The sequence below is a fragment of the Oreochromis niloticus genome, linkage group LG3 (genome assembly GCF_001858045.2).
Source record: "Oreochromis niloticus isolate F11D_XX linkage group LG3, O_niloticus_UMD_NMBU, whole genome shotgun sequence".
NCBI lineage: Eukaryota > Metazoa > Chordata > Actinopteri > Cichliformes > Cichlidae > Oreochromis > Oreochromis niloticus.
In genome coordinates this window covers 48,261,111-48,278,130 of record NC_031967.2, presented here as the reverse complement: position 1 = coordinate 48,278,130, position 17,020 = coordinate 48,261,111, and the positions used below count along the sequence as shown (strand labels likewise).

The window sequence follows — 17,020 nt, the reverse complement described above, 5'->3', positions numbered from 1 at the left end:
TGTTGTGGTTTGCAGTGTTTTGTGTTGTTTCACTTTAAATTTGTTTAAAAGAAAAAAGGTGAAAATTTAAATAGTTAAAAGTTGAACTGTGAGTAGTTTGTTTTTGCATTATATGATTTATTTATTACATTTTATGTTAATGGCAGTTCAATTATTAATGAATCATAAATGTAATTTAGAAATAGATATTAATGAACTTACTTCCAAAGTGAAGGAGCTAGAGAAACAGCAAGATAAAAATCAGAGTCATCTGGTAACAAATATGGAACCAACAGAACAAAATAATATACAGTCTGTGAAAATAAATCAAGATGAGGAAACAAAAACTGATCTTAAATTAATGAAGCAAGTTCTTGATAAAAAAAAAAAATGCACGAAAAGGAATCAGTAGTGTATGCGGTTCATGTAATGGCAGAGAAGAAGAAAGAATTAGACTTGAGAAACAATTCTTGAACAGCTGGAGAAAATAAAGAACACAAATGAAGCTCAAATGCAACTCCAATTTGGAAATTTAGAGGCATAAAAGTAAAGCCTAAAAACTGTCACATAATTCTTTTAAGGACTTATTTGAAGAGTCTCTAACATTGACATAACCACTACAGGAAAGAGTTCATCAATAAAACATCAAGAGATAAACACAGTAGAAGGCATTGGTTAAGTTGCCCCACTCACACAATATTAAAATATGCCTCAGTGACCTCTAGTGGCTATAAGATTTATGACAAAAATATATGAGTAGATACTGATGGAAGATGGAGTTGCCTGTGTCGAGGAAATTACATTTTTGTGTAGCTTTTTTCTTTTCTTACTGGTAATGATAACCCAATACTGATGATGACTTTAATATAAACTGAATATTCGTGCACTTTGGTGCCATGTACCAGTCCATGCATTCACATTCTACATTCAATTCAATTCAATTTTATTTATATAGCACCAAATCGCAACAAAAGTTGCCTCAAGGCAATTCATAGATACAGAGAAAAACTCAACAATCATATGACCCCCCTATGAGCAAGCACTTGGGCAACAGTGGGAAAGAAAAACTCCCTTTTAACAGGAAGAAACCTCCGGCAGAACCAGGATCAGGTAGGGGCAGCCATCTGCTGCGACCGGTTGGGGTGAGAGAAGGAAAACAGGATAAAGACATGCTGTGGAAGAGAGACAGAGATTAATAACATATATGATTCAATGCAGAGAGGTCTATTAACACATAGTGAGTGAGAAAGGTGACTGGAAGGGAAAAACTCAATGCATCATGGGAATTCCCGGCAGCCTACGTCTATTGCAGCATAACTAAGGGAGGATTCAGGGTCACCTGGTCCAGCCCTAACTATATGCTTTAGCAAAAAGGAAAGATTGAAGCCTAATCTTAAAAGTAGAGATAGTGTCTATTATAATAATAATAACAATAATATAAAAAAATATTAATATTTTATCAGTATATAATAATAATAAAATAATAATTTTCAGAAATGTTGTGTCAAAATGTCAAATAAGACATTAAAAGTGTAAAATAAGTCAGAACCATGACAGCAGAATTCACATTCTCAGCAGAATGTACTACTTATGTAATACTATCACTATTAAATGCACCAGCTATTTAAAGATAGTTATGATCTGTCACATGATGTCATGTTTTTAAGCCTCAGTATGGTTACAAGTGAAACTAGCATGACCAGTCAGTGTATTAATAGCTCTTCATATCAGCAACATCTTCTAGTTGACAGGAAAAGATAAAAGGAAAAAAAAAACGGTAGAACTGTTATGCTGAATGGATATCTCTTAATAAACAAATTCCGATGAACACGGTGATAACCACATGAGAAAATTTCCTGTTCAGCTTATTGCCAGTTAATAGCTACTTAAATAAATGGCTATATAAAATACTGTAAATATACACAATGATGTCTAAAAATGACTGTCTTAAACAGTTTCACAATATATTTACTGAAAGTTGAACATTATACAGTACCCAGCTGATACTTTACAAATCAACTTGGAGGATATTTTTACTTTACAGTTCTTGAATATTGCAAGGTGAAAGAAAGAAAGACAAAACACGTCAAGTCACTTCATTAACCTGATGTTTTAGTGCTTAGACCTTCATTGGATGAGACAGATGAGGTGACTTGGATATTTAACGATCTTAATTTCATTTTCTCCCTAAAATGCAACAGTTGTCAAAAAAGGTTATTTCACAGATAAAACAGCACTTCTCTGTCCATCAGCCTAAGCTCTTTTTTCGACTATTCCCTTTGAGATTTGCCACAGCGGTTTTCTGATCTCCATCTTATCCTGTGCCTAGCATCCTCTTCCATCAAACCAGCACAGAAAATACATAGAAACATAGAAAATTGTGTTTTTATGGATGTGTTTGTTAAAAGGCAGAATGAAACATGGTGTATTTACTTTTCACCATCTTTAACCTCCTAAGACCCAAACTCTTCCACGGCATGCATTTTTAATTTCTCTTTGATATTTGGATTGTGACCCAATGAATGTAAAAACAAAGAATCAACAATTTATTTTTACACGATTTTTGTTTCTAAGAAAAATGAGATCCGCATATGAATTATAAATTTTAATGAAACACTGACAGTATAATGTCCTCGTAAGTAGATATCAGGCCCTTGTAGAGCAAAATTTAGTATTTTGGTCTAGACAACCTAAAATGTGATGTCCACATATGTGGATGGCAATGTTCCCTCTAATTTTTCACTTGTCTGAGCGAACACACAAACTCCCTGAGCGATCCCTTGGACCACTGTGAGCGACATCAGACGTGTGCACTGTGGTCACGCCAGCATCGAATCCATCCAAGTTACATGGTTTATTAAAAATAATCAGATTACAGTGTTTGCATTTATGTTAGACTACTTGTAATTAACTGCTTTAGCCCACTTACAATGAAAATTTTAAAAAATCTAGTCATTGACCTGTGTAGTATGTTAACACTATTAGAAGTAAAAATGACTTGAACTCCAATTTCGAAAACACAACTTTGTTTTTTTTATTCTTTATTTTTTTATAAAGCTCTGACTTGTATTATGAGTCTGTGGTCTGGGAGAGAGTCCTGTAACTCTCTGTCTGCAAAACACAGTATATAATGACCAATGATGGGCAATTAATTATATAGTTACTTCTTCAAAAAAGTAACTCAGTTTGCCAAACAACAAGTTTTTTGCAGCTATTTTTTTAAATGCAGCCAAGGTTTTTTTTTAAAATAAACATTTCAAACTATTTACAGAACAATCAGCTGTTCTCCATCAAATCTGATGCCACACAAATTATTTGTGCAGTTCCAAAAAATTATTTCTGTCCACTATGAGATAAAGGAGAACAACAGCCTGATACCTGCAGGCCTGACAACAGGAGATGTATCACTCCTGCACTGAAAAAAGAACCAACTTAATTGAATTGTTTCAATTGGTAACACCTAATTTAATTAAGTTCTTTGAAATGAAGTTAATACATTAGAGTGCACAACTGATTTATCTAATGTATTAACTTCATTTCAAAGCGCTTAATTAAATTAGGTGTTACCAATTGAAACAATTCAATTAAGTTGGTTCACCTATTTTCTTTTTACAGTGTGTAACACCTGTAACATTCAGCAGTCCCTCATTGTTCTGACACACACAACAAAACTATTGACTACACTACACACTAACTACACAAAGATTTGTGCTAAACGTCTCAAATCTCTCACATCTCAAAACGCCACCGTCACTCCTAAAACTTCCCCCCGTTTCTTAACAACTAGATGCCTCGTTGCCATATCATTTTTTGATTGGTCGAAATGGTACTTTTTGGGACGAATAGGAAAGGTAGAGGGGGTGGAGTTTGTTTTTGCTCACAGGCGGAGAGTGCTTTCGAGCCTTTCTTCCCACAGTAAATATAAACAACCTATTCAGGAAGAAAACCAAACATTGAATTGCATTGCAAACATTGCATATTTGTTGAAATCACAACTCTGGTTTTACGTGGCCTATCAACACAATTTAAAAACTGGTATAAAGTCCACACTTTTTCCCGTCAATTGTTCCGTCTGTCCTACTCACATCTCCAATGGTTGTACACGTTGTCATTAACGTGGCTTCACTCCACATCAGCCACGCCTCTTTCCCAGCTAAAACACCGGTGTTGGCACATAAGGACGCTGTCATAGCCAGTCAATGACGTTGATTGGCTGCCTATATACGCATTATTGGCTCAACTATGGGATAAGGCGGCATCGTTTTAATCTAATCTATGGGAGCAGCCAGTCACTCACTGACTAACACTGCAAAACAGGATTGTCGAAGTATTAATTTTAATTTCAATTCAGGTTAGATTTTTTTTTTTTTTTTGTGCGCAACGCAGATTTTCTTTGCGCAGAGACAGCCAGCAGTGCGCAATTGCGCACGTGCGCAGCTTAGAGGGAACATTGGTGGACGGCAGGTCTTAGGAGGTTAAATCATAAAACATGTCTCACTACTACCTTGGAGTACTAAATGTTGCCCATTTACATTGATTTATCACCTGTACCGCGTAAACACATTTGTGTCCTTTACGTTCTTTTGTGACTAAACGAAGGAGGTTTATGATGTAGATGTTATCACATTCATTTTGCATTCAAAAGTTTCCTGACTTGAAACCAGGAGGAGAAAAAAACACAACTTAGAGTACTTGTAGTGCTGGTCACAATGCTGAAGAAATAGTGCTGTTGTGTGAGGAAAGAATTCTGAGATTAAATACCTTACTATGTCAATTCACTAGGTATAGCAACAATAATTAGTCACTCAGTACATGATAGAAAGACACAAAAAATAATTATATTAACTACAAATGAGTTATTTGGCCAGTGTTTTTAATAAGACTCCAAACCAATCACATGAAAAAATAGAAATTAATAATTAATTAATAATATTAATCAATAATCGATCTATCTTTCTATCTATCTATCTATCTATCTATATATATATATATATATGTATATATATATATATATATATATATATATATATATATATATTTATATTAACAACACAATCATCTTAGATAAATTTCTTTTCTAACAAAATGCAGACTTTTTTGCATTTAAGTTATTCTCCCAACTTTAACACCTTGTGTTGAAAGTATCACCATCTTTAAACAGATATTCTGTTGATAGCTGACACAACACTAACATTTGACACACTGTGTTGCCACAGAAGCCACAGTGAGTATATTGAAAAATTGCAACAGTGTATTCATATTTATAATGAGGCATGAGGCAAAGCAAGTAGCCCTGGGCTTAATTATTTTAAAACAAAACTGCTACCCTTAAAAATAGACATGATGATGTGAGGTGGCAGACAGTTTCACTCTCAGATGAAGAATGGAGATAATTAACAAAACAAACCATGAGGGTGAGATGTTTGCAAGTTTCCATAAACAACCATCTTTTTACCAATTAGACATTAACTGTTTATACAAAAGGAATGAAATGTGTTAATAACCACAAAAAAATTTCATTATATTTTATATAAATGCCACTTTTACCAAAGGAAATAAAAGGCACTCTGATAACTAGCATTTCCTTTATTTTTAGTTTTGTATTGAACAGTAAAAGTTATCCGGATCCATGCTAGTAATTCGTTGACTGGTACCTCTCTGCAACCAGCTCGCAGCTGCCATCTCTGTTTGGAGACACAATCAATTTCCAAACAGTTAATTATTTATTTTGAATTAAGAACTAAGCTATCAGAAATTTTGGAAACTATATTTGAACCAACTATTTCGAATTTGTTGCCAACTATGACAAATTAAGGCCCCAAATTTAAAACAGTGTTATGTGACTGTTTTAAATCTGATAGACTGAGGGGACTCATCAACATATTTTTCTGTGAGTTTCTTGTGTGGGTTTTTTTCTGAGATCCACAAAACAAAGCTCAAAATATCAACAGCATGAAACACACACAGGCTGTGTTTAAAAGAAATATAATTTAAAAAAGAAAAAACATATAACATTACTGTCAGAAATCCCCCTAAAGCACAAAAACTAAAATACATTTTAGTTGTTCTCAAAACATAGGCGTGAGCATAAAGGATGTTAAATATTCTATTTTTCAGTGTCAATTACCTTTCACATCGCTGGGTTTTCTGACCATAGCATACGTCTTCTGGACTGATTCAAGTGCACGGTCCTCTGCAGGCATATAACAACAAAACATCATAAGAATGACTTTTCTTTTCGTTACATTTAAATGTAAATTGTCCTCACTTATTTCCGGCTGGGACATTTGTGGACATGTGGAAGATGTTACTTTTTATATGATAGGATATTTCTCTTCCACTAGGCATTTACAGTTTTTTCTGAATGCTTAAACCCTAACTGTGATTCTTATAGCACAATTTCTAAAACTATTAATACTTATAGCAAAACCACTCACTGAGTTTGCAAAACTAAAAGCACAAACACTGCTTTGCACTCAGTTTGCCACACACTTTGACAACCTGTAGCTACAATCCACTGCAAAGCACTCTTTTTGCAGAACTGTAAACACAACTCACTGCTTTACACTCAATTTCCAAATGATCAACACACTCCTAGCAAAACTAAACACATTTATGGCTGTTATTTACACTATTTTGCCAACTGTCTGGCACACTGTTACATGTGAAAACTTTTTTTAGATAATTAGTTCACTTTGCAATCAGCCTAACCACTATAATACAGGTGAGCTGTGTGTGTGGACTACAATGGAGGGAGCAGGAAGAGTGAGAAGTAGAGGAGGCCGAGGAAGAGGACGTGGAGGGGAAGAAGTAGGATGAAGAGGACGACAAGAACAAGGAGGAGCAAGACGAGGACGAGGAGGGCGGAGAGGAAGACGAGGAGGGGGAGAGGAGGGGGGAGAGGAAGGGTAACAAGAGAAAATTGAATTGCTGATGACATCAGAGCTACAATAGTGGACCATGTAATCAACCATGGAGTGACCCTGAGGGAAGCTGGCCAACGGGTTCAGCCTAACTCGAGCCGCTACATTGTAGCAAGCATCATAAGGACATTTTGAAATGAGAGTCGGTTAGTACAGTCACTCTGCACTAAGATTTGTAGCACTGCCATGCTAATGAGAAACACAACAATACCATAGATGTAAAAATACTGAAATTGTTACTTTACAGATTTGCTAGACGACCAGATGCTGGGGCAGAGGAAGCATGTTCACTGCAGACCAAGAAACCCATATAGTCAATATGGCGATTGCAAATAATCCTATACTTGGAAATAAACACTTGTGTTTGTTTTGATGTGTGTGAATAAACACCAGTACTTGAAGTTTGGATCCCTCTATGCTTACGGATCTATGACAAAAGTATGACCTCAATCTGACATGGCCTACCTTGTGCACAGAGCCAGAAGCCAAAGCCAGATGTGTTTTTCATTATTACCATCAGTGTGTAGTTGGTGCATTGTGTGCTTATTAATATGATGACTTGTGTTAACTGTTGGATACAAAAATACCATTTCTACAAAGGTGTGGAGAGTTAAGCAAGGGTTATTCGCTTTTATAAGAAAACTACAATGTTTTTGCTGATTTGGTGAAGAGTTTCTTATTTGTGTGTAGAGTTTTGCAAAAATAGCCAATAGTTACAAAAAATGTGCTTAAGCCATCAGAAAAAACTGTAAGCAATTAAGGGTATTATGACTTCAATGTTTTCCAGTTTAGGCAAATTACCTTTGGTCATGCTTGGTTTTGTGATGACAGAATATGTCTCATTGTTTTGTTCAGCTCTGCTTACCACTGCAGGCACTGAAATATAGAGATAAGCCAAACCTTAAAGAAAGTATACAGATATGGGCAGACAATTTAGTTATTTTTTTAAATACCTCATTCTAGACACTTGCTCTATATGATAACCATCTCTAAGTTAAGATAGACCCTGGCCTGATGGTGGAATTGAACTCGGGACCTTCTTACTATGCGGCAACAGTCCTAACCACCAGGCCACCGTGCTGCCCCAGTTAAATGATATTTAACTGTCATAATTATTATTATATTACTCACATCTTAGGACCCTGATAGTTCTTATATATATTACTGATTACCATGTCATTGTCTTTCCTAGCAACCACCTACCAGCAGTGTGGGACACATTTATAGGATTTATGCTTCTACCACATGAAAACACAACACAAGTTGTTTCATAACTGTAACATGCAATTTATATTCAAAAAATGTTATTATACATGATAACAGCATGCTGCCTAATAAAAGCTAATATTAATTTTATTGACCAATCTTGCATGTGCAGTAAGGTTATACTGTGAAATGGTAAAGCCCTTTTTTTGCAGAGAGGGAGGTAGATCTAGCTCTCGTGCTCCCGCTGTCTCACGAAAATGTGGCAAAATTTTAAGAGTAGATATATAGATACATTTTATGTCAAGGAAAATAAGTTGTCTGGAGAAATTCACACCAGTAAAAATACTTCAAACCTTTATATTTTCTATTTCAGTCAGCTGAATACATTTTTAGTCTCCTAAAGTCTTATGATATTGAGTCGACTAAAACTATGAATTTAGTTGACTAAATTATGACTAAAACAAAATAATGTTTTATTCAACAATTTAATCAAAAGTCTGTTATAATATTAGTCATATTCAGTCAACTAAGACATGATAAAAAATTCAAAGGATTTTGATGCCTAAATGTTGTTTTATCCACAAAACAAAATAAATTAAATTAGACTAAATTAAAAGCTAAATGAAACATTTGATATCAAAATTAACACTAAAAAAACCTGCTGAGGGTAAAAAAATCACAGACCAAACAATGTAATAGCAGGTGCATGTCCTCAGGTATAGGATTTACTAAAGTGCTGTGTTTCTACTTTGGATTTCCATGATCCTGCAGATTTGAAGTACAGGATGGGCCATTTATATGTGTAAATGTATCCATATAAATGGCCCACCCTGTACATGTTTTTTGTTCCTAAACAAATGTTTGCCTTCCTGACCTGTTTGTGGAGAAGAGGGAGGCTGAGAGGAGGCAGTAGAATTTTGAGCACCTGTTTATAAAAAAAGACAAAATCAACAAGAAAAAAAAGTTAATTAGTGATGGCCACCAGGAATCACTATGCATGCTTATTGTTATAAAATAAAAAGACATGTTTTGATGAACATGCTGTCAACATACCTGGTGTCAAAGAAGTTTCTTCTGTGTCATTTCTGATGGTTTGTTGATGTTTATTACGTTGAAACACTACTACCAGTATTAGCAGAATGACCACCAATAAAACACCCAATCCAATGCAGAGCCCCAGGTAGATCTCTAAGTAAGGCACTGTAGGATGACCTGCTGGAAAGATAATTGCAACGTGCATTAGAAAGGATTAAAATGTTTTAAATTACTCTCTCTCATATACATATATATATATATATATATATATATATATATATATATATATATATATATACATATATAAATAAAGGTGGCATACTGATCCAATCATTTTCTAATGACTTGTCCAAGTCACATGATAACTGGACATGACTGTACACAAAGTTACATAAAAATGAACCTGTAGCCAATAGAAAAGATGTGCTACGAAACATGGGACCACAAAAGGCATCACAGCCAGCTGGAGCTGACTGTGTGTTGCATGAATGATAGACTCAAATACAGACAACAAACAACTTGGATAAACAAAAAGTGAGCCTCTTATAGAGGCTGACAACATGAGTACACAAACCAAGGTTAAAAAAAAAGAACTAGGACAAAACTAAACTAAGGCTTAAATCGGAAGAAACAGTGACTATGAAAACAGTGACATGAACACGATTCTGCACATTTCTATGTTAGAAACTATGAAGAGTTTACGTGGACAAGAAGCATGAACATGAACATAACCTGAGCAGAATCGTGAAAGCCTTAATCTCGACGTGATTTGGAGGAAAGAAAAACAGATGACCTGTCAAAGACTAAATGACAACACACAGACTAAATGCACACAGGACGTAATCGGGGGAAGTGAAAACACATAGTGAAACAGTTGACACAAATTAACATAACATCGTAGGAGAAGAGTAAAACTAAACACACTGAACAAAGAAACACCAGACTTTCAAAATAAAATAGGAAACATGTAGAGACGTAGACATGATAACACAAACTTGACAACATGAACATGCAGACAAGAAACCTATGACAGACTAAGACAGAAGACAGGAAAAGACACAAACACAGAGACATAGGTGAAAACACAACTAGACTAAACGTCAACTAAACCCTAACTAAGAATAACACCACAAGAACTTCAGATATTTCAATATAACCTAAAAGTTTGTTGTTAAAACAAAGAGATGTCAATAATGACCACATTTTGACTACACATACCTATGTACAGAAATCCTATGGACATCGATATGTCGAAATAAAGATGTTGCCTTATGTTACAAAACAACCAACTTCAGAACTGAACCTCCAAAAATGACATGTAAAGGCATCATTCTGATGTCTCTTTGAACATTGTCATTTACACACTTTATCATGAAGCTTTAAAATATAGTTTGGGTACTGTGGTGTGGCTGCGAGTGAGACTGATAAACCTGAGCTGCATCAGCTCGTCACGCCTCCCCTGCATATGAGAGTGAACTGGGTCCTGACTGTGTTGCTGTTGTGTACATGTGGCTGGCAGCTGAAAAGCTACAGCTGTGAGTGTAAGACGCAAGCAACTGAGTAAATAAAGATGCTGAAAAGTGTTGAAGTGTGGTCAGGTCCGTCTTTACTGCCACGGGTACAAAGTTTGTCTCCAATTTTATTTCGAAAATATTGATGCATCTTACTTCCAACAGTTAGCCAGCTCTCCGGTGATTCTCCAGCATCAGCAATGCTACATTTGTAAAGTCCCTCATCAGATTTGGATACAGTGGGAGCCATTATGTTTCCTGATGAGCTGCTCCCAATGGAGATGCCATTTTTATAGAATTTTGCAGTGTAGTTGGAGTTTGCATCCTTTTTTCTACAATGCAAGGTCACGTTTTCTCCCTGCATCACAGGTTGGGCGGGAATCTCCAGGATCACATGAGTCTCTAAATCTAAATGGCAGAATGTATAACAGTTATTGTTTCAAAAAGTGATATTTGTTAAAATTATACATATATGGAAATCATTCATTATATTCATTCATTACTAACGATAATAGCTCACATCATTTTTAAATAGAAATCTTTTTCAAAACATATGTTACTTCTGATTATTACAATGCAGATGCAGTAAATATATATCTATATGTTTTTTTTATTATGATGGTGATGCATTTTATGAAGACAAATTATACCTTACTGCTATGAAAATATATATCAAATATGACATTGTGCATTACTGTAAGTGACATACTAAACAGGAAAAAATGATGAATGGACTAAATATGTTAACATATAATTTCATTTCTATGTACTTACCAGTTACAGTGACATTGACGGAGTTGCTTTTTTGTATTCCTCCCATTTCACACCAGTATTCTCCGCTGTCAGTTGTTGGATATGCATTACTAATTTTGCAAGGTCCAGTCGATGCTTCCCAGGTTGAAGCACATGTTCTAACATCTCCATTTATCTTTTTCATCACTCTCCATCCAGTCAGTCCATTTAGCCCTTCACAGCTGATAGTGATAGGCTCTGATTTAAAGAACTGCTGTCTGTTTGGAACAACTTGAGGAAAACCTGAATCTGCGACACAAAATCAAATAAAGACTCTTCTGTCAGTGTCTGAATATATAGAATAAAACTTGGATATATAGAATGAGTGAACCTCATGTTTTGTGTTGAGGTTTTCTGAATTCTCCGCCTTTACAAAATAGCAACAGCAGAACTATTTCAGTAGTTTGAAGAGTTTGACAACTGTTTTGTGACAGCTGTTCAAACCGCAAATGGTATACATAATTTGTAGTCTATATTGCATCACCTTGAAGATCATATTTTTATTATTGAAACATTTCTAATACTTATGAAGATTATGAAAAGAAGATTTTGCACAATACTTGAGAGAATGTATCAATCAAAACGGAGATGTCAACTGAGATAACATGTCAAGCAGAAGCTGAAGCACATGATAGACCTCTCTGCATTGAATCATATATTTTATTAATCTCTGTCTCTCTTCTACAGCATGTCTTTATCCTGTCTTCCATCTCTCACCCCCTCCGGTCGCAGCAGATGGCCGCCCCTCCCTGAGCCTGGTTCTGCCGGAGGTTTCTTCCTTTTCTAAAGGGAGTTTTTCCTTCTCACTGTTGCCAAAGTGCTTGCTCAAAGAGCGTCATATGATTGTTGGGTTTTTCTCTGTATCTATGAAGCGCCTTGAGGCGACTTTTGTTGTGATTTGGCACTATATAAATAAAATTGAATTGAATTGAATTGAATGATAACACATGATACCATATCACTGAAACCATTATACCATTTTACATCCCAGATAAGTCATAAAGGCCAAGATAAGTAAAATAAATGCAAAGAAATGTAATGTCACATTTCATTAAATATATTCAGAAGATCATTCTATATATATTCAAATTTCATTCTTTTCATTAGCTGGAAAACAACAACTGCATTAGTTTCAAAACCATTCAGATTGTTAAGACATTATATAATCTATTACACACACTATTACACACAGAGAGACACTTAAAAACACAGAAAAAACATGAATAATTAAAAACTTACCATGTGTTTGAGAATCACTGAATTCAGCTACTATACTCAACATTAACAGAACATTCAGCACTGAAAAGATTAAGAATGAGAGTTTTAATATTTAATATTTTTGTCAGTGTTTATGATAACACTTTTAAACGCAGCTAGCTAATAAAGCGCAAGTACCCTGTACTTACTTGCATTTTGCAGGAAAGTACAGGCAGAAGATCTAAGATGGAGAAATGCAGTTGTTGTTTTTGTTTTGTTTTTCCAGAATTTTCCCATGAAATCACCCAGTATTAAAATGATTTAATTAAATTTTATGTTATTATTTTAGTGTTTCCTGTACAAAACTTGTTACATGAAATTACATGTCATTACAGGATACTTGTGGTCTAACAATGTAATTATTTTATTGTCTCTTGCAACAACCTGACTGGTTACATGAAATTACAGGCTACTTGTGCCTTAGTCATGTGTGCTACAGTGTAATTGTTTCATTGTCTCGGGGGTCTTGCAGGTGACTCCATAATATGGCTCACATTTCAGAAAGTACACAGTTCTTACATTCTACTTGTTTCATTGTTTACTTCAAAAACATGAATTGTACTTACAATGTACTTCTTTGATTGCTTCTTGCAAATTGTTGCTTGAAAACTGCATGTAAGTATGGTTTATTTGTGCCTTGTTGGCTGCAAAATGCATGTTAGAATAGGGTAGACTAAGGAGCTTGGAAAGAAAAGCGTCTGGACTTCTTTGAGTTGCTTTCACACCTTGGCTCATGTGATTAGGTAGAGGATCTTTGTCCCTCTTTGGGGGGAAAATCCCACTAGGTTTAAATCTGGGACTCCCCACCAATCGACCCTTAGAACTGAAGAAGCTTCTCGGATGAGAGGTGAAACGTCTTCACGCAACTCAAAGAAGTCCAGACGCTTTTCTCTCCAAGCTCCTTAGTGTACGATGACCTGTATGACTGAGAACATTCACAGACTTAGAATAGGGTACTTGCACCTTATTTATGGTTCATATTATAAAGTATTACCATGGATTTTTGCATCATTAATAATAAGTCCTATGCATTTATTAGTGAGCTGTTACAAACAGCTGTTACAAACAGCTCACCACAAAAATACATGAAAATATATGGGTGTATTTTGGATATATTAATTCGCCCTTTAGTCTGTCCATGTATTTTTTTAAGACAATGTCAGTACTCACAAAGTCTGCTGGTGGGAAATCTGACCCCCATGCTGTCTTGCTGCTGACTGCATGAGCATCAGACTAAATTGAGGATATATTATTTTGTAAGAACTTCCTCTTCCTGTGCTTCTGTGGTGACTGAGGCCCAACAGGGTTCCATTTCAGTCACAAGCGATTGCACGAAAACGTCCCTACAGCCTAGTATTTGTTTCATGCCCTTTTATTCATTGAATTTTGTGTTTGCTCAATTTTAGATTTTGATAATTCAGCCTACTTTTTGGGATATGTTGAAAATTTAAAAAATAAAGTAAAGTAACTGCTCAGTCATAGAAACCCACAGTGCACAGTTTTTGTTTTTTGTTTTTTTGTTTGTTTTTTTTGCTGATGGTAATGCCATAGTTTAAGATTTCTGCAGTTACTGAGTCAGCAGAGTTTTGGTAATAGAGAGGACTTTAATGTCCTAAGATCTGAACTCTTCCACAGCATGCATTTTTAATTTCTCTTTGATATTTGAGGGTATTGGGACCCGGTGAATGTAAAAACAAAGAGTTACAAGATTTTTTTTTTTTTTTTACCTGATTTTTGTTTCTAAGAAAACTGAGAGCAACATATGAAGACATTCTTTTCAAGTTTAGATGGAACAGTAGCAGTATAATGTCCTCGTAAGTGGATATCAGGTACTTGAAGAGCAAAACTGAGTATTTTATGTAAATAACCCAAAATGTGATGTCCACATATGTGGACGCCAGGTCCTAGGAGGTTAAAGCACTATGCCTCTAACCCAGGGGTGTCAAACTCAATTGCACAGGGGGCCAAAACTCAAGGCACACTTTAGGTCGCGGGCCAAACAAGATAAACATTTATTGAACACACTAAAACCATGCTTTTGAAACATAAATATGAAAAAAAAAAAACAGACAGGGATATTATTCCAGATTAACCCTTTAAGACCTACCATAGAACCAAGTCCGCCAGAGCTTATATTATATTTTTACATGCTGTAGTGCCATTTTTGGGAGCATTTCAAGTTGCTATACATCAATACAACCATTATAGCCCAAATGTAATATAATTGTTGCATTAAGTGCATAGTAATTACAGAAATTGCAAAAAAGTGCAATAAACTACAAAAAAAATGAAATTCATTTTTATTTTTTTTAACATATATTTCTAGTTAGAGAAATTTAAGAAGCTTATCCCTCAAAACTGTAAATACAAAAAAGTTGCACAAACTAGTTTCCCACCACAGGAAATTTATTTAAGTGCCTTCATAGTTTTATTTTTGAAATACACCAATTTTTATATACTGCAGGAAAAACAAAAATAAATATTATAGTGCAAATTTGCAAAAAAAAGCATATGCATCAAAATAAACTATTTCCAGCTGTGCAATTTGAGTTCTAAGCCTCCCAGAAATGACACAGAAAGTCATAAAGTCAAAGATAACTTTTAAAAACACCACTATAGGCTTGCAAGGCCCTGATAATAATAATAATAATAAAAACTACATTTCCGCGAATGTCACGTCACTTCAGGTTTCGGGCAGGTAATAGCAGACATGCAATAGTTGGTGCTGACATCTATTCCAGCCTAGGAAGTGTTACGAACAGCTGATCGGATCGGCAAAGTGTGTCTCAGGAATATTATGTTTTTGTTGCTGCAAGTGCTTTTTATGCATTTTTTGCAAAGCTATATGTGGAAGGAAACCGTGACCTAGGGCAACTGATGTCATAAGATGTAAGTACAACTCCTCCGGTTTCATATGCAAAAAAAATTAATTGTGCTAGCTTACATGGTTGCAGTTCTACTGGGATTTAAAAATAGTTACGCAAAACGGAGCGTGCCCGCTCTGACCGGCTTTAAAGTGTTAAATAAACTTAAAAAATAAACTTTAACTTTAAATATGTTGCTCTTCATAAAAACATGTCCTCTCAAAATTATGCAAGTTAGAAATATGTACATGCTGCCAAAACCCCAGAAAAAAAAAGAACGAAAGAATACACAAGCATGTAGAAGGAGCATTGCCTCAGGAATGGAACTAATAAACTGTGCGGCCCATTCAGTGTTGCACTTTCCCTTGAACGTCATTACACTGCAGCTCCATCTGAATCTGCACAGGTGCAGTTCAGCAAAGTCTGCTGACTTGGTTCAACATTACTTGGCAACAGAGAAAATGAGGCAGGTTGCACTGGTGCATTTGTGACAGCTTCACTTGAAATGCCTTCACCGCATCATACATGCCATGTCCATGAACTGACAGATTTCCTTGCTGAGCTCAAAAAATCTATTAAGAATTTTTATCCCAACTCAGTTAAATTTACGGTTTGCGTTACGGTGATAATTGCATGTTCGGTTTTTAGGACTTTACCACACAGCCTTTCTTGGTGTATGATCCAGTGATATGCTGTTAACTCACCGGTATATTTCTCCTCCTGCATCTTTACTCGCATCCTGCTGACTAGTCCACTTTTTTCACCGCACAACACAAGCACTACATCTGTTGTAATTCCCAACAAGTTTGTCCCAGGGCAGTTTCATGTTGGTTACACTTTGAAATACGTTTTCAAAAATGTCTTTTCATGTCGTTGTCCCGTGCATCGATTTAATGTTCAATATTTCCTCTCCACGGATGAAGATGGTCAGCTGTGCAATGTCCATCATGTCTACACTTTCATCCACAGCAAGAGAGGATGTAATAAAGTTTTTGCTTCTTTCACACAACTGTGTTCATGGCCATCTCACCAACCCGAGCAGCTCTTCAGAAACTCTCCCTCGTAAATAGCCAGGGTGATTTCGCTATCTCCTCTGCTACAACAAAACTTGCTTTCACAACACTGTTGCTCTGGTGAAAAAAGTCTGCTGAAATGTCAGATTCTTCTTTGACTCTTCTACTTTCTGTAGTTTCTGCTCTGCATTTAGGTTTTTCAGCTTATCCTGAGGTTTTGTGTCGTAGTGCCATCTTAAATTAAATTCCTTAATTACAGCCACATTAGCTCCACTAATAAGACACGTGTTTACCGGCAATGTCTGTAAACATATATTCAGTCTCCCACCGCCGGTGCTGAAAGGCCCTCCTTTCAGAATCAACTTTTCTCTCCATCATTGTGAGCGGCTAGCTTTGCAGTAATGGAAGTTTGCCTTGATTGACGCCGGAATGTTCCCAGT

The 17,020-nt window shown here is 35.6% G+C and overlaps 2 protein-coding genes across 4 annotated transcripts in view; one reads left to right on the top strand and one right to left on the bottom strand.

The window, feature by feature from the left end:
* The window catches only part of LOC106096878 (butyrophilin subfamily 3 member A2), a 68,925-nt gene that overhangs the window by 12,580 nt on the left and 39,325 nt on the right, over positions 1 to 17,020 (top strand). The gene's annotated exons all lie outside the window — the stretch shown is intronic.
* LOC102077167 (uncharacterized) lies at positions 5,295 to 11,689 on the bottom strand. Of its 3 annotated transcripts, none has more exons than XM_005462810.3 (7): positions 11,429 to 11,689; positions 10,811 to 11,062; positions 9,162 to 9,323; positions 8,983 to 9,033; positions 7,704 to 7,778; positions 6,107 to 6,172; positions 5,295 to 5,663 (listed from the first exon to the last, which is right to left on the bottom strand). In XM_005462810.3, exons 1-7 carry the CDS (start codon positions 11,589 to 11,591, stop codon positions 5,572 to 5,574), a joined length of 861 nt encoding a protein of 286 aa, XP_005462867.2. In that variant the 5' UTR covers positions 11,592 to 11,689; the 3' UTR covers positions 5,295 to 5,571. The 3 variants fall into 3 exon arrangements, with proteins under 3 accessions (XP_005462867.2, XP_005462868.2, XP_005462869.2); XM_005462811.3 differs by having other exon boundaries at positions 9,162 to 9,320; XM_005462812.3 differs by lacking the exon at positions 7,704 to 7,778.